The following is a 20,870-nucleotide window of genomic DNA, read 5'->3' on the forward strand; positions in this document are numbered from 1 at the left end:
GATGTAAAAATAAATAAATAAATTAAATAAATAAAATAAGAAGTTGAAATAATTTCCAATATTTGATGACTTTTGTCAGAATGACCATCATCATTAACAATCAAGTCAAGCCAATTTTATTATTATTGATGTTTTAAAAATTAAATACACACAAACCAACCACCCTACCCTTGACCTAAACACACTATCTATTTTTCAAAGAGACACCACTCCGATCTTCAAGTTCATTCATTCATTCATTCAAGTAGCAAACATATAATTATAATGTTATTATTCAATAGAGATAACAAAAAGAAGAATAACAATAACAATGGTGATGGTGACCAAGTGACAGATGATACATGGGATGACAGCGATTTAATCAATGCTTACAACTCTGCGATCGACCAATATATCGTACGTACATACTAACTACTTTTGTAGAATACATTGACAATATCTAACTTTACTAACTAACTTGATTGTTTATTATTACACAATTTGTAAAGAGTTCACATAATCCATCAAAAAATAACAACAATAATAATAATAATAATAATAATAATAATAATAACAATAATAGAAAACATGATAACATTAGTATTATCATTCAAGATGATGGTTCAGTTGAGAATGTAGATGAAGAAGATGAGGAAGAGGAAGAGGAAGAAGAAGTGGTGGAGAAAATAGTAACACCTCCATCCAAGCCAACCAATAGAGCTATGAAAAAGGGTCCATCAACTTATAAACAACCACAATCACAACAATCACAATCTTCTACTACTTCTACTTCTACTTCTACTACTACTACTTCTACTCCAGCTCAGACTGCCAAACCATCATCGTCGTCAACAACAACAACCACCACCAAACAAACACCAGTGTCAAAGAAGAAATCCTATCCAAGTCATCATGATTATCCAAGCCATCACGATTATCCAATGCCAGCATCTTGGGATCCATATATTAAAAACTATATTACGGAAGAGACCAACCAACCCCATTATAACAACTATACACCAACACCACCATCTTATCCACATCCACATACTCTTCCCCCACCTACTTGCCACTCACCACCTACTCTACCCAAACTTCCAGCAAATTTACTTGGCGATAGTGAATCCGCCGATCTTTTATTGAGTTGGTATTACACTGGTTATTATACTGGAGCTTATCAAGAAAGAAAGAAACTAGTACAACAACATTACCAACAACCACAATACCAACAACAACAACAACAACAACAACAACAACCATCACAGCAACAGCAACATTACCAACCACAATATCAATATCAACCATCCCAACAACAACAACAACCACAATACCAACAACAACCATACTATTACCAACAACAATATCAACAACAACATAGACATCAACCACATTATTACCATCAACATCAACAACAACAATATCAACAACAACAACAACAACAACAACAACAACAACAACCTTATTCAAGTCAAGTATCAGCTCCACCACCACCTCCAAGATCATCAAAAAAAGTAACAAGATCACCAACCAATATGTATAATGACCAACAACAACAATAATAATAATAATAATAATAATCAAACCAATTGTAGCCTTTACTCTATATAATGAAAATCAAATAAATAAGTATAATTGATTCATTCATTTTATTCAAACAAATCAAACAATCAATCAGATTATATTTTGAAACTACGACAAACAGCGGGCATTTAAATTTGTTTTGTAAAAATGAAAAAATCGTTCAAAATTATTTTTTTTGTGAGCTCACCCACAGACTCTGCCCGCCACCGAACCTGTTCTCACAAGCATACATTGAGGATTCGTATCTTCCTTTTCCTCTTCTCTGTAACACAGTGATCATGGTATGCACAGAGCATAAAGCATAAGCCTTATACTATTCTATATCGAATACTAACTTTCATGTTACCTATCTACTTTATATCATACCTACTTTACTTTTCTACTTTTAGTCTTTAGTTCTCCCAGACAACTTCCAACACATTATCCGTATCTACAATACCAACGTAGAAGGTAAGCGTAAGGTCATGTACGCCTTGACTGACGTTAAGGGTTGTGGTCGTCGTTTTGCTAACCTCGTCTGCAAGAAGGCCGATATCGACTTCTCCAAGAGAGCTGGTGAACTTAGCCCAGCCGAAATCGAGCGTGTCACCACCATCATGAACCACCCACGTCAATACAACATCCCATCTTGGTTCTTGAACAGACAAAGAGATATTGTCGACGGAAAGTACATGCAAGCTTTGTCCAACGTCTTGGATATCAAGCTCAGAGAAGATCTCGAACGTTTAAAGAAGATCAGATGTCAACGTGGTATCAGACATCACTTGGGTCTCAAGGTCCGTGGTCAAAAGACCAAGACCACTGGTCGTAGAGGAAGAACCGTCGGTGTCGCTAAGAAGAAGGTATGATGAACAACGGAATAGAATAGAATATATTAAAAATGATCAATCAATCACAATCAAGTTTACTAACATTCTCAATTATTATTATTATCATTCTTATAGGGTGGTTAAGACCAATACTATTTGTTTGGATAGGCTATTTGAGAGTATAAGGAATAATTATACCTACTTTGTGTTTATTTCATCAAATAAAAATAATATCAATATTGAAAAAAAACAAAAAAGATCTCTCTTTAAAATCATCATCATCTTTCTTATCCCCTTTTATATCATTATATAATATTATTACCTTTAATATTATTTTATCTATTTATAGAAATTACTATTATTGTTCATTTCCAATTAATATTAATATTATTATTTAAATATTTTAATCACACCCAAAATTGGCAATGATGTACAAACTCAGTTCGAGATTGCAGTTATTAGTTTGGTTTAGTTTGGTTGAGTTGAAAATAGTCATTCAAAACATACGAAAGGATATCGATGAATAGGTCAGCGTCGTTTCAATCAAACATATACAAATAGATAGGATAGCATAGCATAGCATAAGAGTAAGAGTAAGAGTAAGAGTAATACTTGACATAGAGATAGGATTAGATAGGATGAGTATTACTATTAGAAAGAGTGAGGTATGTGTATTGATACTTGGTTTTCTAAAGGAAGAAAAGTTCTTACAAACTCATGAAATCTTTTCTAAAGAATGTCAACCTTATACAAAGGATCTACAAAAAATACCTGTATGTATATAGAGTATTTAGTAATAGTAATAGTGTATAGTTTGATTGTATTTAACAATTTATTATTATGAACAATAGGGAAAATCAGTTAAAACATTAACAACGATTCTAAACGAGTACATCAATTTGAAAGAAGAGAAACGAAAAAGAGAAGGATTCACTGGTTCCTTTACCGATCGATTCAATCAATCAAACATTCCTACCAATGATGCAATCTATCAAAACATCACTTCTTCTCTTGATAATCTCTATACAATGTTGGATGACTATGTTTCATTACGTTCAAAACTTTTAAATAACAATAATAATAATAATAATCATGTAAACAATAATAATCATAATCATGTAAACAATAATAATCATAATCATAATATAATCAACAACAACAACAACAACAACAATAATGTAAATGTAAATAGAAATAATAATAATATAAATAATAATAATCAATTAAATGGTAATGGATTGAAAAGAAAGAAAATGGAGGATAATACTAAATCTGTAAATAATAATAATAATAATAATAATAATGGTAATGGTAATGGTAATGGTTCTAAATCAATCATTTCAACGACAGATATTATTGATTTGGATGGTGGTAGTGATAATAATAGTAATAATAATAATAACCATACTACTACCATTTCAACCACTGTACATTTATCAGTGTCTACACCATCACCACCGCCACCACTTGCTGTATCAACGAGACCGCTACCAAGTGCTTCACCACCTCTTTTAGGTTTATATGGTGCAAGTGGAACTTCAGCGACTACATCAACGACATCAACCAATACAACAACAACAACAATGGCAACACCATCAAAAAGAACTACTCCCGAGGGTATTAGAAGTAGAAAGAATCAAACACCAAAGAAATTAATCGTTAAACCTCCAACATTCACACATGTGGCAAATCATAGCCACAACACCTCTCCAACACCCCTTATTCCACCTTCCTCTATAACATCAACAACGCATCAACCAAGTGATAATACTTTTGGTAGTAGTAGTAGTAGTAGCAGTCCTATGGGAGATGGTCAATCTAGTAATACAAATAACTTTAGTGGTGGGTTACCAGACCTATCATCATTTAATAATCAACAACAACAGTTGGATTTACTCGCTGGTGGTGATTTACCAATGATGGACTTTGGCAAAAGTCTTGAAGAGTTGTTAAATAATCCTCAACTACCTGAAAAACTTGCTGCTTTGATTAATACACAACTTATTGGTGTAGGTGGACAATTTTTAAATAATAATGGAAATGGAAATGGAAATTCACAAGTTGATAATAATAATAATAATAATAATAATGAATTGATTCAACAATTTCATCAACAACAACATCATAATCATAATACACAATCATTATTATCACCAGTTGATAATACAATTGGTGGTATGATACCAATGGATTTTGGAATGTTGGAAGTTGATAATATTATATCATCGATTGAAGCTGACCCAGACCTTAATGGATTTATTCATAGTTTACAACTTGGTGGACCTCCAAACAATACTGTTTCTGCTTCTGCTGCAGCTGCTGGTAATCTCCAACAGTCTAATCATCTACAACAACAACAACAACAACAACAATCTCATAATGATGCAATGTCATATTTTACTCAAGACGATAGATTCTATCTCCAAAATAGTAACAATACAAACACCAATATTAATCCTCCTCCTCTATCAACTTCAATCGATTTAAAGAAATCAACAACAACACCATCAACAACGACAACAACAACAACATCAACAAGTACCTCCCCAACAATAGATTTGAAATCAAATGAAAACCTACATCAAAATAATAATAATAATAGTAATAATAATATATCATCAACATCTTTATTAATTCCTGACAATATTGATGATTTTCTAGAATCGATCGATTATTCTCAAGATCAAGATCAATCACAACAGTAATTAATAGGATTCAAGAATAGTATGAATGATTGTGATTATGATTGGTCTATTAATAACTCTATTAATAATTACAAATAAAATGATGGAATAGGCATGGAATTGTATACAAGTACAGTAAAGATAAAGACAAAGATAAATAGTAGATCCACAATCAATTGATTATTTATTCATTTAAAACTAACCACCCCTTCCTGCTTCTTGTTGTTACCATTAGACAATTAATCAATTAGACTTTGCAGATAGATAGATATATTTTTTTGTGTGTTTGATTGGTAGAGATAATTATAATTAAATAAACCATCATTATGAATGAATGAAAAAATTGGAGGTGTGTGATTTTAATTTTTTTTTTTTTGATTAAAAAGTGATGTTTGAAACAAACCACTCAAACTCCTAATTAAAACCATCATTCATATTATTGCTAGACTAAACTATCAACCATCCATATCATTCATTTTAGACAAGCAAACAACAACGATATCAACACCACCCTCTCTTGCTATAGCTTCAAGGCAATATATATATATATATATCATAACAACAAATCAGCAATCAGGTGTATTAGATAGATATAGGAGTAGAAAAGAGGATATTTATTATTATTATTATAATCAAGAGATAGATTCCATCATCATCATAATAGATCTATCTATCTATATATCGTTATAATACATATAGTTATTATAAAAAAGAAACTAGAAAGAGCCGACATCAAAGGGGAGGAAGACACATCCAACCAACCAACCAAACATGTTTATCTTTTCCAAACACAAAAAAGAAAAGAAGAATCAGCACCACCAACAGCAACAGCAGCAGTTTGCTCCTCGTGCATTTGACTCTAATGTTGCCGTATTGATATTAGGTAAATAATCATAATCATAATAATAATAATAATAATCATCAATGATCCACTACACTCCTTTATTATAATAATGGAACGTTGGTGGACACTGACAACAATAGGAAATGGATTGTAAAAAGAAAGAGAGTAGTAGTAGTAATAGTAATAGAAAATAACCTACTATGAGGAAAATGAAATAGAGAGTTAATAGTTAATTAACTATAGAAACAAAATAATGAATGAATGAATGAATGAATGAACTTGGTGGATATTAAATATTTATTAAATTTCGATTTATGCTTTATAAATATATAGGTATACAAGAGTCGGGAAAGACGACTCTTCAAAGACAACTGGATATTATGTATGGTATGGCCGATATTGATCCAAAGTATTACCAACGTTTGGTGTATGGAAATACATTGGCCACTCTGATTCGATTGTTGGAGAGTACCGAACGATTGAATCTAAGCATCACCGATGACAATATAGATCGATCGAAAAGAGTCACTGGGACACCGGTAGAATTGGCTAGGAATCGTCTACCTCGTTTCCCACTTCGTCTATCATATGATTGTAAATGTCTTTGGGAAGATCAAGCCATTCAAAGTGCATATGAATATTCAAATATTTGTTTGGATTTTAGAACTCCTGGTAGAACTAAATAGTATGAAAAAGAAATAGAAATGAAAAGAACAAAAGACTTTTTAATCAAATCTAATCTATTTTATTTTATTTTGCTAGTTATATGGAAAATATGTTTAGAGTATTTGCACCAGATTTCTCACCTTCAGAAATGGATATTATAAGTGCATATGATCAAGTTGATCATTCCCAACATTCATCAGTATTACATCGTCGTGTAAAAGTGGATCTAACATCACCAACAACCAAATATATATTATCAAAGGATTGGTCGAAATTTAGTCATTATCGACCTCATTATATCATTTATGTTGTATCTTTAAAAGAGTATGACAAGTAATATATATATTTCTATCATTTCATTTACTTATTATTTTTTTTTCTATTTCTTTTTAGTTATTATCAAGATAATTCAACAAGATATGAAGTTATACCAACTATATCAACTTTATCATTGACTGATTCATCTACTTCGAGTACATCAGAGACAACAACTACTTCGACATCGGCAACATCAGCTGCTGCACCTATATCAGTCAGCACATCGTCGACGACAACAGCATCAGCGGTACCGCTGGAACCAACTAAGCATTATTCTTACAAGTGTTGTGGTAGACAGCAAAACCATAAAAATCTTTTACGAGAATCATTGTCAACTCTGGAATCATTGATAGCATCGGATTTGATGGATCCAAATGGTACAGTCTTTCTTATTTTCAATCATTGCGATACATATACTGAACGTTTGAAAATAGTCGATCCAAGTTGTTGTTTTGAAGATTATACAGGTGGAAATGATCAATCAAAAGCTACTGAATTTATTATTCAAAAATTTACAAAATCTGTAAGTAAACAAAGAAAGAAAAAAAAAAAAAGAAAGAAAAAAGATTTATTTCTAATTATCTTTTTTCTCTACTCTATTACTAGTTGAATGAAAAGAAAATATCATATAAAACACATTTAATGAATTTATTGGATAAACAAAATACAAGGGAACAATTTGATATAATGTTGGATTTTATAATACCAGATGCTGAAAAGAGAGGATTGGTTGATGAGATTTCACCAATATTATCGGGTGCCAGTACCGGATCGGTATTGTCGAGTTCAAGTGGATCCGTATCACATCCAACATCGATTCTACCTCATACCTCTAGTATTGTAGTTACACCCATTCAAAATGATAATCTTGTTGATATTAGTCATTCAAATGAATCTGTAAATAGTAGTAATAATAATAACAATAATAATAATAATAATTTTAATAGTAGTAGTAGCGATATTGGAACTCCAAGAAAAGACAAGAAAAAGGATAAAAAGGAAAAGGAAAAGGAAAAGGAAAGAGAAAAGGAATTGGAAAGAGAAAGAAAAGAAGAAAAGGCAAGAGAAAAGGAAAAGGAAAAAGAAAAAGAAAAAGAAAAAAGAGAACAACAACATCAACAACAACAACAACAAGGTCTTGAAAAGGAAAAAGAAAAGGAAAAAGAGAAAGAAAAGGAAAAGGAAAAAGAAAAAAAGGTAAAAGTGCCAAAAAAGAAAAAGATCAAAGGTTTATGTGCTGTTAAAGCTGGATTTGGTTCAATGCAAGGTAGAAGAAAGAATATGGAAGATACTCATGCAATTTATGAAAATTTGGTTGTATGTAGAATAGAACAAATAATATTATATCCTTCTTTTATTTCTAATTTATTTTTATTTATTTAGGAGGAATTAAAATTACCAAATGTAATTGATGGAGTTTGTTCATATTTTGGAGTTTATGATGGACATGGAGGAACTGATACATCCAAGGCATTGGAACCAATTGTACATAAATGTGTTGTCGATACACCAGCATTTATCGATGGAAACTATGAACAAGCACTCAAGGATGGTTTTGAGGCTGCAGATAAGCAGGTCATCCCCATTTGCGAAAAGAGTGGATCGACAGGTGTTGCTTGTTTGTTGGTTGGAAATACGCTATTCACAGCCAACATTGGTGACTCTGAACTTGTTTTGGCACGTTCATCGGGCACTGGCAAATCACCAACCTACGAATCGGTGCTGCTCACCTACAAACATTTGGCCAACGACGAGAATGAAAAGAAACGTATCACCGAGATGGGTGGTATGATTATCTTTGGACGTTTGTTTGGTAGTTTGGCAGTATCACGTTCCTTTGGTGATCGCGAGTACAAAGAAGGTGACAAAAAGTTTGTGTCTTGCGATCCCTACACAACAGTCACTGAACTCACGCCACGAGACCACTTTATCATCCTTGCCTGCGACGGTCTGTGGGACAAGGTCACCTATGATGAGGCAGTTCAAATGACTGCCAAACTCATCAAACAGGGTAAAACACCAACTGAAATTAGTGAAGCTCTTGCCAATGACTCTTTTGAAAAGGGTTCTGCTGATAATATTACTGTCATTGTTGTCATTCTTTCTCATGGTTAAAAAAAAACAAAAACAAAAAATACAAAATATATGTAAAAAAAAGATAATAAAAAACTAACTTTATTTATTCAAAAGAGAGTGAGATAGATTAGAGATTAAGACATAAATCTCTTTTATTTGAACCAAAAAAAAAAAAAGAAAAGAAGGAATCTTGTTCAAATAAAAAAAAGGGAAAATGGAAATATATAAATATGAACTTACAAAGGTCCTTATTTATTTATAATTATTATTTATTCTTGATATTTCAAAAGATGGGTCAATCAGCTAGTAGATGTTCTGAAGATGAATATTTAAATCCTACTTCTTTTCCAAATGTCCCATTTGCTCAACATAGGGTTGGTGATGTATACTTGGTAACTTATACTTCGAGTCCAAGTTCTTTGGATCCAACCACCAACCTAGATTATCATTATACTATTGTAATAGATGTGGCAGGTGAATCTTCTAGTTTTCCAAGAGGATTGGAATTGTATCTAGGTGTACAAGGAGAGTCAAGAGTTGTAAGACTTTGTCAAGAAAGACTAAAACATCCAAGAATAAATTATAGATCACATCAAGCAATTGGAAAGATACAAAATATTTATCATCAAGGTAAACCTCGTCAATGGTCAGATGGAATTAGGGATATTGTTGGTAATGAATGGTTTCCAGAGTTTGTAAACAAAAGAGGAAATATATTGAATCATCAATGTAATAGCCATCAATTTGCAAAATATTTGATAAAATATTTTGATTTAGATTGGCCAAACTATATCTATGTTGCAGGTGATTGGGATCAAAATGAACCATTAATGGTTGATCTTTAAATAAATAATAATTAAATAATTCTAGTTTTTTTTTGGATTTCGAGAAATGATAAAGAAAATCTTTAAAAAAATAAATTAAGGATTAAATCGTAAAATGGATAAATTGATAAAGTTTAAAACAAACTAATAGGATTGGGTGCTGTCGGAATTCCAATAGGGAAAAATTGGAAAAATTTCATTATTAACTGTCGACAGGAAAAACCACACAAGTTCTATATATTGTTTTTGTGTGGTAAATGTGTTCCTCTTCTTATTTTTTAAAAATATCCAGGCATGTAGGGGTAGGGGTATGAGTGGTTGGTGGTTCTTGAGCTTGTAAAACTTGTGATAGAGATGTATTGAAAGATTGCTGTGCCTGTTTTTGTCATTGGAACAACTTTGTCAGAATTCACCTCGATTCAATTTTAAAAGAGTCGCAATAGTAATTCACTGTGTTGGTTGGTTGGTAAATCATCCTATTATTCTGTTACCATTGGTAGGTAGAGTGAGTGGTATGTATTCCCCACGCCAAGTAGGATAGCTGTTTCAGGCTCGTGCCATCGTTGTTTTAACAGTTTAAAAATAATTAATTAATACATCCACAACAACAAATAATAACAACACAAAGAAGAAAGAAAAAACACCAAGACGATAATAAACAATAAAATTAGCATAATAACTTATAAAAAAAATAATATTAACAACAACAACAAAAAAGCAACATACTCTTACTCATCCGACCGACAAACAAGTAATTTAATTTAATTATTATAATTATTTAATCATCATCCATCCATCCATCAGCCAGTTTAAATTTTAATATTAAAACTGTTATTTATAAAATCTTCATCATCATCATCATCAACAACAAACTAATAACTAAAAGTTTATCAACGCATCAGACATTAGACATTCCTCCCTCCCTTTTGTTTAAAAATAATATAATATAATAATCCAGTTTTGTTTTTTTTTATTATAAATTTCAATAGTTTTAATAAGAGACAGGACAGACAGACAGAAAGACAGAAAACAAAAAAAAAAGAAAGACAGACAGATAGATATTTCACCAGTTTGACTGTAACAATTTCAAGATCAACATCTCAGCAAGCCTAACCAACATATTTGAAAAGAGAGAGAAATATTCGGATAATCTAATTTCATAGCGGCTTTGAAGACCTCATCTCACCTTTAGGACTGATAAAAAGTTGAAGCAGCAAAAAAAAAACAACAAAACGAAATAGGAATTACCAAAACAGGCAACTTTGGTTTGCCACACCAACAATTTCATTGATTTAATCACCAGACAGAGACAGACCAGAAGAATAACAACAGGAAAAGAAAAAGGGAAAGACGTTAGACCAACCAACTTCTCTCTCTCTTAGACTCAACCTATCAATCTATACATACATATTAACTAATCTGCGCAAAGTTAAATGTATACAAATCATTAAAAAAAAGGACAAATATAATAGAATATATAATATTCCCCCCCTCCCTTCACTTCTCTATCTATCTCTTTTTTTAAATAAGTAAAAAAAAAAAGTTAATATAGAGGTTTCTAATAATAATTAATAATTAATAATTAATAATCATTGTAATATCTGTATAAAATATATAATAATAATAACAAATATTTAAATATCTTTCAATTCATTGAAAATGATTGAAAATAAAATGAACAACACCTCGTCATCACAACAACCAAAAAATCAAACAAATATCAATATTGGTGCTAGTAGTAATAATAGTACAAGTAATAATGGATCAACAACACCAAGAGTTCAAATAGCTAAATTAAATTTAAATCAAATACAAAATCCTTATCATAATTGTAGTATTAATATATTAAATAATAGCAATAACAACATTAGAAATAGTATTGAAAGTAATACAACTAGTAGTATTACATCTGGTCATTTAAAGAGTATAGAAGAAAACAAAGAACAACGATCACCATTATTCACGAGAAAGAACTTTTTCAATGTTGGAGCAGAGAGTCCAACAACAACTACAACAACAACAACGCCATTATCAGAATCACCATTTACAACTACCAATATCATTACACCTTTAAATTCTTCATCGACATTAATATCTTCATCATCTGCATCATCATGTATAAATAACTACGAACAACAACAACAACAACAAATATGTAACAATAATAATAATAGAGTGGGAGTACCATTTACACAAGAATTTGAATCTATCAATTTACAAAACAATCATGGTAATTTATCAATATTGGAATCATCAATTGATTCTCCTTCGTCGTCGAGGATTAGTCGATTAAGAAAGGGTAGTTTACCTTTACCTTCATTACATTCTTATCGTGAACAAAAGATAAAGGGTGCCGAAGAGATGGGATTGACCAAAAAAGAGGTTGCATTGCAACAAAGAAACGCTCGTCATTTTTGGGGTACCATGTTGATACCGGGACTCGATATCCTCAAAAGCGATTTACTACAGGTCAAGGAGGAAAGTGACAGTCGATTGTTATTGTTTATTGCCGATCTTCGACGACAATTACGGTCACCCGACAACTCTCAACGCGAAAAGGATCTCTTGGTCGAACTCTTGGGTGTTGCCAATAGTTTTCTGGCACTCAAACCCAACCAAATCGAATGTGGAAAATACGCAGAGGATCTCCTCAGAAAATTAAACGAAAAGGATTTACAAGGCAAGATTAGGGATTCCGTAGTAAACCTTTTATTTATTATTTCAAACTTTGGTAGAATTCAAGAATTACTTGCTATTGAAACTGAAAAAAATCAAGATTCAGCAACAACAACAATGGAAAAGGATGATTTATCTTTAAACTTTAAAGGATTAATGAATCCATTGGCAACTCCACCAGCATCACCACCAGCACCTTTTTGTTCACCAAGAAGTAATTTAAATCCAAATCAATCAACCATGTCACAAATATTACCACCATCAATTCAACAACCAAAACAACAACAACAAGAAAGATTACTTCCACCAAATTATTCTCCCAATATCAATACTCCAGTTCAATTTAACAAGAATCATTTTAGAACTTTATCTTATTCACCAAAATGTCAAAGTCCTCCATTTGAAAGTGATGATGATGAAGAAGATACTACTACTACTACCACTACTAGTAGTGATCAATCTGCAACTAATGGTAGTGGTATTGATTCGAGTAGTAATTCAGATAGTGGAAATCTAAAAAAACGAATTGAATTGAAACGTCCATCTCCACTTTCTCAATCTACTCTTAATCAACCTATTATTCAACCACCATTATTATCAAGAAGAATCGTTGATCTTGTAAGTAATGCTAAATAGAAACATTAAAAATATTCATTTATTAATATTAATATTTCCTTTTTTTTAGATTTCTTCAAATAAAGGTAAACAACATTCAAATCAACAACAACAACAACAAATTACAAATCAACAACATTCAATTAAAGAAGAAGATTTTATTCCAGGTCCATTATCACCAGAGATTTCATCAGAGAAACAACAACGGGAAAAGGAATTTTCATCAATACCATCAATTACTGAACAACCAAGAATATTGGATCAAAGTCATTTTTTGGAGGAAATGGATACTTTTTCAACTTCTGAAGATGAAGAAGAAGAAAATGAAGAAATTGAAGAATCTTATCTTTCTTCATCTGATGAAGATAGTGATGAAGAGGATAGTGATGATGAACGAGAAGAAGAAGAAAACGAGAACGAGAATCTGCTGCCAGCAGACGATAAAAAATCGTCAACCAATCAAATGATCATACCACCACCATTGAAAAAATCTTTAACTAATCCTAGACTCGACAATTTGGTAAGTACAGTTTACAAAAAAAAACAAAAACAAAAATATCAGGACTACTGTACAAAAGTGATTCAAAAGTGATTCATTCATTCATTCATTCATTCATTCAATTCCTGGAATTTTAAACAATGATCAATAGTATTATAAAAAGGATCCTATTACTAATATATTATATCTTTTTTATTTTATTTTAGAAATCAATGACTACTACTATAACTGATCCAATAACTAAAAGAGTAAATTATCATCATCATTTTTAAAAAAAAGATCTATATTAATTTATTTTTTATTTATTTTTTATTTTAGCAATTGGTTAGATCAAAAAGTTTTAGTCCAAATAAATTTAAAGATTCAAAAAAACAAACGATTGGTAGAAGAAAGTTGACAAGATCATTTTCCGAGATTCCATCGATCAAAGTATTGGAAACAGATGTAGAAAAACAAATGGTTATGTGTAGAATATGTGAAGAGAAAATCAATTCCTCACTACTCGAAGAACATTCTAAATTTTGTGCAATGGCAAATCAAGAAGATATGAAAGCAATGAATGTTGAAGATCAATTAAGAGCTGTAAATATATTAAAAAAAAAACAAACAAAAAAACAAATATATTTATTAATTTATTTTTTCTATTTATTTTAAGATTGCAAAAATATTATTAACAAGAAGTACCAATTTACCATTAGAAAAAAGAAAACAATTACAAGAATTTAGAGAAATTGCTCAACAAGCTGTTGAACTTGGTATGAGAGATTGTTTTAAAATGATTATAGTTATTAAAGAAAAATTAAAAAGAATGGATCCAAATGATGATAATATTCCTTTAGCTAAAAAAATTGAATTATTGGTAAGTAATAGATAAAATAGAATAATATATTATTTGATTTTATATTTACTCTTTTTTCTTTTTCAATTTTAGATTAATGAAAAAATTAATGCACTTAGAACAGCAGAAGAAGTAATTAATTCAAGTCCAAGAATATTTAGAACAAGTTATCCTAGAGTATTGATATCACCAAGAAATGCAGATATACCCAATTTTTGTGATTTTAAATTGGCCACTGCAGCTGGTAGAAATCGATCAGATTCTGATCCAACTCAAACCAGACAAAGTCTATTGGATATTAGTAATTCAAGACCAAAAGGAATTCCGACAATTGATGATTTTCAAATCATTAAACCAATTACAAAAGGAGGATTTGGAAAGGTGTATTTGGCCAAAAAGAAAAGAACTGGTGACATTTATGCAATCAAGAGATTAAAGAAATCAGATATGGTTAAAAAGAATCAAGTCAATCATGTAAAGATTGAACGTGATATTTTGGCTCATACAAGTAATCCCTATGTCGTAAAGATGTATTATTCATTTCAATCACGAGATTATTTGTACTTGGTCATGGAATATGTTCATGGTGGTGATTGTTTTTCATTGTTGCAAAACTTGGGTGCACTCGAAGAAGATATGGCAAAAATGATTATAGCAGAAACTGTATTGGCTTTGGAATATCTTCATTCACTTGGTATTATTCATCGTGACTTGAAACCAGATAATCTTTTAATTGATAAAAATGGTCATATTAAATTAACAGATTTTGGTCTATCAAAGATTGGTCTTTTAGAAAGACAAACAGTTGTTCCACCAACTGTTTTTAATAGTGGTGGTAGTAGTAATAGTCCAAAGTTGGGATCGATAAAGAAAGGACCTTTACCATTATCATTGACAAAAAAATTACCTTATGCTTTATCTTCACCTTCAGTTGCTTTGGGAGGTCAACAACATATACTTTTACCACCACCACCACCTACTGTTATGACTTCATTGGATCGTCATAGAGAACAACCAAGTGGTAGAATTTCACCCCCTATTTTCATTTCTCATCAAGAAAAGGAAAAAAATCCACCTCTTTTGGCTCAACAACAAGGTGGAAAGGTGATAGGAACGGGAGGAACGACGACTATTCCTCCTCAAAAGGAAAGAAAACTTAGTTGTGTTGGTACACCAGATTATTTGGCACCAGAAATTTTATTGGGAATTGGTCATGGTAAAGCAGTTGATTGGTTTGCAGTTGGTGTTATACTTTACGAATTTCTTACTGGAGTTCCACCTTTTAGTTCACAAACTGTAGAAGGTACATTTCAAAACATTCTACAAAGAAAGATTAAATGGACCAATGATATGAGTGATGAAGCTCGTGATTTTATTGACAAACTCTTGGCTCTTAATCCTCAATCACGTCTTGGTTACAATGGTGCAGAGGATGTCAAAGCTCACCCATTCTTTAAAGATATCAATTGGTCGACCATTAGAACTCAAAAACCATTTTTCGTACCAGTATTGGAAGATCTTCAAGATACTAGTTATTTTGATGCTCGTAAACAATTTTATGATCTTAGAATATCAGATGACGATCATCAATTAAAAAAGAATCAACAACAACAACCAAGTTTAAATTCAAGTGGTAATACTAGTAATGACTCGAAATTTGATGATTTCCTTTATGTCAATTTTCAAAGTCTTTCAGAATTAAATCATAATTATTTAATTGAAACTAATCCTTATGTAATAAGTAGAAGAAGAAATTCTTTCTAAAAATTAAATAAATTTAAAAATTAAACCAATCAAATGAATGGAAAAAAAAAAATTAAAAAAAAAATCAATATACAAAAGGGGGGTTAACATGTATTTATTTTTATTTGTTTACTTTTTTTCTTTTTATAAATTCTCAACATGTTACCAATAATTGATATAGGATCATTAGATCCTACACTAAATGATAAAGAAGGATGGTTAAGAGTAGCAAAAGAGATTGATCAAGCATGTAGAACAGTAGGATTTTTTTATATAAAGAATCATTTTATAACAGAGAAAAGATTTAAAGAGTTTATGAATGCAACAAAGCAATTTTTTGAACTCTCTACAGAAGAAAAGATGAAGATTTATATTGGCAATAGTAAGAATCATAAAGGTTATGTAGAGATGCAAAGTGAACATTTGGATCCTACTAAAAAAGTAGATTACAAGGAAGCATTGGATATGGGTTTAAATTATAAAATGGCTGACCCAAATAACCCAACCAATACATTAAATGGTCCAAATCAATATCCACAATCACTTGGTCAAGAATGGGTAGATGTAATAGAATCGTATGCAAAGGATGTATTGGAAAAGGTTGCAAAAAGGTTAATGCAAACAATGGCATACAATTTAGGTGCACCATTGGATTATTTTGACAAATTGTTTAATGAAAGAAATGTTAGTACTCTAAGAATTATTCATTATCCTCCAAGATTGGCAGAGGAAAATGAAGATGAAATTGCTAAACTCGATCCCTCGGAACAATATGAAAAGATGGATACAGTTGGATGTGGAACTCATACAGATTATGGTTGTATTACACTTTTATATCAAGATGAAATTGGTGGATTACAAGTTAGAAATACTGATGGTAATTGGATTGAAGCAACTCCCATACCAAATACTTTTGTTGTCAATATTGGTGATATGATGATGAGATGGTCAAATGATCTTTACAAAAGTACACCTCACAGAGTCATTAGTCATGGAAACAAGGATCGTTATTCCTCACCCTATTTTTTTGAACCATATGGTGATGCCATTGTAGCTTGTCTACCATCATGTCATTCAGATTCAAATCCAATCAAATATCCTCCAATCACTTGTAATGATTATTTATCAATGAAATTTGATCAAACTCATGGTTATAGACAACATCAAATTGATTTGGAAAAGTTGAATAATAATAATAATCAACCAGAGCAATTAAAACAATAAAAAAATAAAAAAGATACATAGAGTAGAGTATTTTTGAGAAAACTACCTGAAATAATTTTTTAATTGATTGGTTTTTTTTTAATTTTCATCCCATTTTAAAATTGAATAATGCTTTGCCTCTTGATAAATAGAATGAATTTACTTTTACTTTATTATAGCGGTAAAAGTGAGCATAAATTGAATCGTCATACTTTGAAATGAAATTTAAATTGGCTATCTATATAAAACGTCCACCGGAGTTTGGCCCACATTGATCATCTAATGTGGGCCTATTAATCGTTCTCTCTACTTTACAATTGTACTAATAGAGAAAACAAAAAACCTCCTAACTTTGGAATAAATTCAAGGTTACTAAAAACTCCCTGGACGCTCAGCAATCTCACCTTATCACTACAAACCCCTTTTATATTTTTGTAAAAAGATTTAAATAAATAAATCATCTTTTTTATTTTTTATATTTATTATTATCTTTTTTAAATTTTGATTCTCTAGCAATTTCTACCAATCTAACAAACATTGGATCACTTGAAAAGTCTTGGCAATTCAAGCCGAGCAATGAAGGTTATTTGATCCATATCATCTACGTTTTCGCAATAGTCATATTGTAAATAATAGTCATCTCTGTCACTATCATCATCATCATCATCATCATCATCATCACTACTATCAACATCATCACTGTCATCGTCATTATCACTTTTATCTCTAGCAGATTTGATTAAATTGGCAATTTCAATGATAGAGTTTAGGATGAGTTCTAGTGTGATCTTGTTTGTAAAAAGTAATACTTGTTTCATTAACTTTTTCTCCAATTGATCCATCTCGATTAGTTTTAGTTGTTGTTGATAATAGAGCAACTGATTTGAATCTGTTTTTTCTGTAGTTCGACCAGTTCTTGTTTTCTTTGTAGATCCAATTGTTGTTGCAATTCATACAGCTGCTGCTGTTTTAGTTGATGATGAGTGCTGAAAAGAGACGTTAGACTTGGAGGATGTGTTGGCCTAGTCGACGTTGTTGTTTGTCTAGGTCCAGTTGGAGCTGTTGTTGTTGTTGGAGTTTGTTTTGGCGTTCGAGTTGCCGATCCTGATCCTTTTGGTCTTGCTCTTTTAGAACGAGATGTTGTAGATTGAGCTCGTCAAGTTGTTGTTGATGTTGTAGAGCCTACTCTTCTTGTTGTTTGTTGCGTTGAATGATATGATCTTGAATATGTCTAATCATTGAGTACTTGAAAGATAGTAGCCTGTGTTGGTCTTGTTGCTCAGACAATTCTATTAGACGGTCATTTCTATCTCGTGGATCTTGTTCTTCTTTAGAAGTATCCATTTTTTAAAAAGACATTTAATTGTTTAACTATTATATTTGTTATCATCTTGGATAATAATAATAAAAGTAGTACGGGGTATAATAATAATGACTTGAATTAAAAGAAAGATTAACAACAATGGTTTCTTTTTTTTTTTATTTTTAAATTTCCAAATGCCAATCATTAAAGTCCCAAAAATCAAAGCCTGGATGGTTCGCCCAAGGGCCTCCTTTGGGAGCTTTGGTTGAACATGTTTGTTTGATGGATGATGGTATGTTTTCACTAATATTGTGACAGAGTGGACTACAAGCTACAGTTTTTAAATGTTTTGGTACTGCCCGCCAAAGTGGTACTTTATCATAGTTGCTAGGGAATTCTAAATACTCACAACTGTCTGGTATAAATCCTTGAACCAATGATTGATCAAATTTAGGACCTAATACATAAAAAATATGAATATTTGCGACAACATTATTATTTTTAGGTTTACATACCAAATCTAATATGAGTAACTCCATTTGGAATATCTTTGGCTTTAACTTTAGATGGATTGGAGACTTGATAATCAAAATACTTTGTTGATGGTGGAATACATGATTTGAGTGGGAATTTGTATTCTCTATCCATACCAAAATACTTGATACTCTTTGGGTATCTGGTTCCATCAAATTGACAATTTAATCCTCTGATATAGAGTGTGGTGATGCTATCTGGGATAATGTGAATGGGTGGGACTGATTCAAGACCTTCAAGGGTCAAGGTGGTGACTGACCGTGGGATATGCAATTTATGACTAAGTTGGAGTGGGCCATCCAACTTTAGAGTTGTAACTGATGAAGGAATGGTTCCTTCCAAGACTGTTGTACGATCATCCTGTCGGTTTGAATATATATGTAGATACTCTACAGAAGAGGGAACACAATCAAGAGAGTTTTTGTCGAGGTTGATTGAGAGGTACTTTATACTTGATGGAAGAATGTATCCAGTCTCGATGACACAATTTTCAAGATATAAATGCTCGATTGTATTGGGTAGAGTCCCTCTATGCACATCAATATGTTTGTCATAGTCCTCATCTTCATCACTGTCTTGTTCACCAAAGATTTCGAATATGGTGAGGCTACGTAGTTGCTTGAGTTTAAATAGATAGGGTTTCACCAAATTGGATGTGATAGAAAGTACCCTAATATTGTGTGGTAAAAGATCTTGAATGTCTGAGCGTTTGTCAAGCTCTCCATATGGTAGATAGAGTTTTTCCAATGTATCTGGGAAGAGCTTTCGATATATCTTTTGATCTTGTAAACAACTGTTCAGTATGAGATGAGTTGTGAATGGTGGTATTGATCCAACTTGTATTCCTCCACGAGAGATTATCTTTGTAAAATGATCTGGTATGAATCCAGCTGGTATTGGTTTACTAATAAGATATTTTAGTTCTCGACAGTGATGATTGATTAAACCATCTTTATTCTTTTTGAAATAGTGTAGATCTCCCTCATTCTCGATATCTACACTATTATATCGTCGAGGTAGTTGTTGATTGATTTTTCCAAGAACGATATCATTCAAAGGTAATCTTGGAAACACTACACTGTCCTTCCATTTCATAGCATCTTTACAAGTCATCAATAGATTCATTACACTTTGGTTATCGTCTTGACGATATAATATTGATATCATTGATATTTTAAATAATGTATCTTTAACTAGATATATAGTAAAAGAAAAGAAATAAACATGAATATCATACATTGGATAAAATAATATAAACAATATATAACTTACAGTAATGATTAGATGTTGATGCATTTTCTATTTTCTTTATCGTCGTCGTTGTTGCTGTTGTTGTTGTTGTTGTTGTTGTATTACCATCCGTTAACAAATTGATACAATAAAAGTAAAGATTGATAATTGACGATATACAATCGTTACCTATTGATTCCATAGAAACACATATAAATAATGAAATAACTCGAGAATGAATAAAGATTAAAAGTCAAAATTTAATAAAAAAAAATTTTTTTTTTTAGTATTATCTTTAATATCAAGAGGTCATTGAGATATCATTGATTTTAAACAATCTAGATCTAACACAAATGCGGCATATTTTGCTAGAATTATTAATCATGGTGACTATCATCTACTAGTACTATTATCCAAGTTGGACTATTCAAAGATCTCTTGATCAATT

At 31.3% G+C, this 20,870-nt stretch overlaps 6 protein-coding genes across 6 annotated transcripts; 4 read left to right on the top strand and 2 right to left on the bottom strand.

Moving 5' to 3' along the window:
• Positions 1-264: 264 nt before the first annotated feature.
• On the top strand, positions 265-8,996 carry spnA (protein serine/threonine phosphatase; the record flags this gene model as incomplete). The annotated part of the gene is made up of 11 exons (XM_004360212.1): positions 265-396; positions 489-1,490; positions 1,950-2,402; positions 2,945-3,142; positions 3,221-5,070; positions 5,691-5,902; positions 6,231-6,582; positions 6,660-6,896; positions 6,957-7,404; positions 7,488-8,198; positions 8,265-8,996. The coding sequence occupies 11 exons, from the start codon at positions 265-267 to the stop codon at positions 8,994-8,996; spliced, it is 6,327 nt and encodes a 2,108-aa protein (XP_004360269.1).
• Positions 8,997-9,247: 251 nt separating this feature from the next.
• DFA_04540 (uncharacterized protein) lies at positions 9,248-9,802 on the top strand (the record flags this gene model as incomplete). The annotated part of the gene is made up of 1 exon (XM_004360213.1): positions 9,248-9,802. The coding sequence occupies one exon, from the start codon at positions 9,248-9,250 to the stop codon at positions 9,800-9,802; it is 555 nt and encodes a 184-aa protein (XP_004360270.1).
• Positions 9,803-11,455: 1,653 nt separating this feature from the next.
• On the top strand, positions 11,456-16,173 carry pkgA (protein serine/threonine kinase; the record flags this gene model as incomplete). Its single annotated transcript, XM_004360214.1, has 6 exons — positions 11,456-13,075; positions 13,143-13,592; positions 13,778-13,819; positions 13,890-14,153; positions 14,227-14,430; positions 14,503-16,173. The coding sequence occupies 6 exons, from the start codon at positions 11,456-11,458 to the stop codon at positions 16,171-16,173; spliced, it is 4,251 nt and encodes a 1,416-aa protein (XP_004360271.1).
• A 138-nt stretch (positions 16,174-16,311) lies between these two features.
• Positions 16,312-17,376, top strand: DFA_04542 (uncharacterized protein; the record flags this gene model as incomplete). The annotated part of the gene is made up of 2 exons (XM_004360215.1): positions 16,312-16,410; positions 16,432-17,376. The coding sequence occupies 2 exons, from the start codon at positions 16,312-16,314 to the stop codon at positions 17,374-17,376; spliced, it is 1,044 nt and encodes a 347-aa protein (XP_004360272.1).
• Positions 17,377-17,593: 217 nt separating this feature from the next.
• On the bottom strand, positions 17,594-18,699 carry DFA_04543 (uncharacterized protein; the record flags this gene model as incomplete). The annotated part of the gene is made up of 4 exons (XM_004360216.1): positions 17,594-17,677; positions 17,961-18,270; positions 18,312-18,479; positions 18,542-18,699. 4 exons carry the CDS (start codon positions 18,697-18,699, stop codon positions 17,594-17,596), a joined length of 720 nt encoding a protein of 239 aa, XP_004360273.1.
• Positions 18,700-18,840: 141 nt separating this feature from the next.
• Positions 18,841-20,624, bottom strand: DFA_04544 (uncharacterized protein; the record flags this gene model as incomplete). Its single annotated transcript, XM_004360217.1, has 3 exons — positions 18,841-19,115; positions 19,174-20,385; positions 20,465-20,624. 3 exons carry the CDS (start codon positions 20,622-20,624, stop codon positions 18,841-18,843), a joined length of 1,647 nt encoding a protein of 548 aa, XP_004360274.1.
• Positions 20,625-20,870: the final 246 nt, after the last annotated feature.

This window comes from Cavenderia fasciculata, assembly GCF_000203815.1.
Source record: "Cavenderia fasciculata unplaced genomic scaffold Scf_Dfasci-G-o-33e01.r1-3, whole genome shotgun sequence".
Classification (NCBI taxonomy): domain Eukaryota; phylum Evosea; class Eumycetozoa; order Acytosteliales; family Cavenderiaceae; genus Cavenderia; species Cavenderia fasciculata.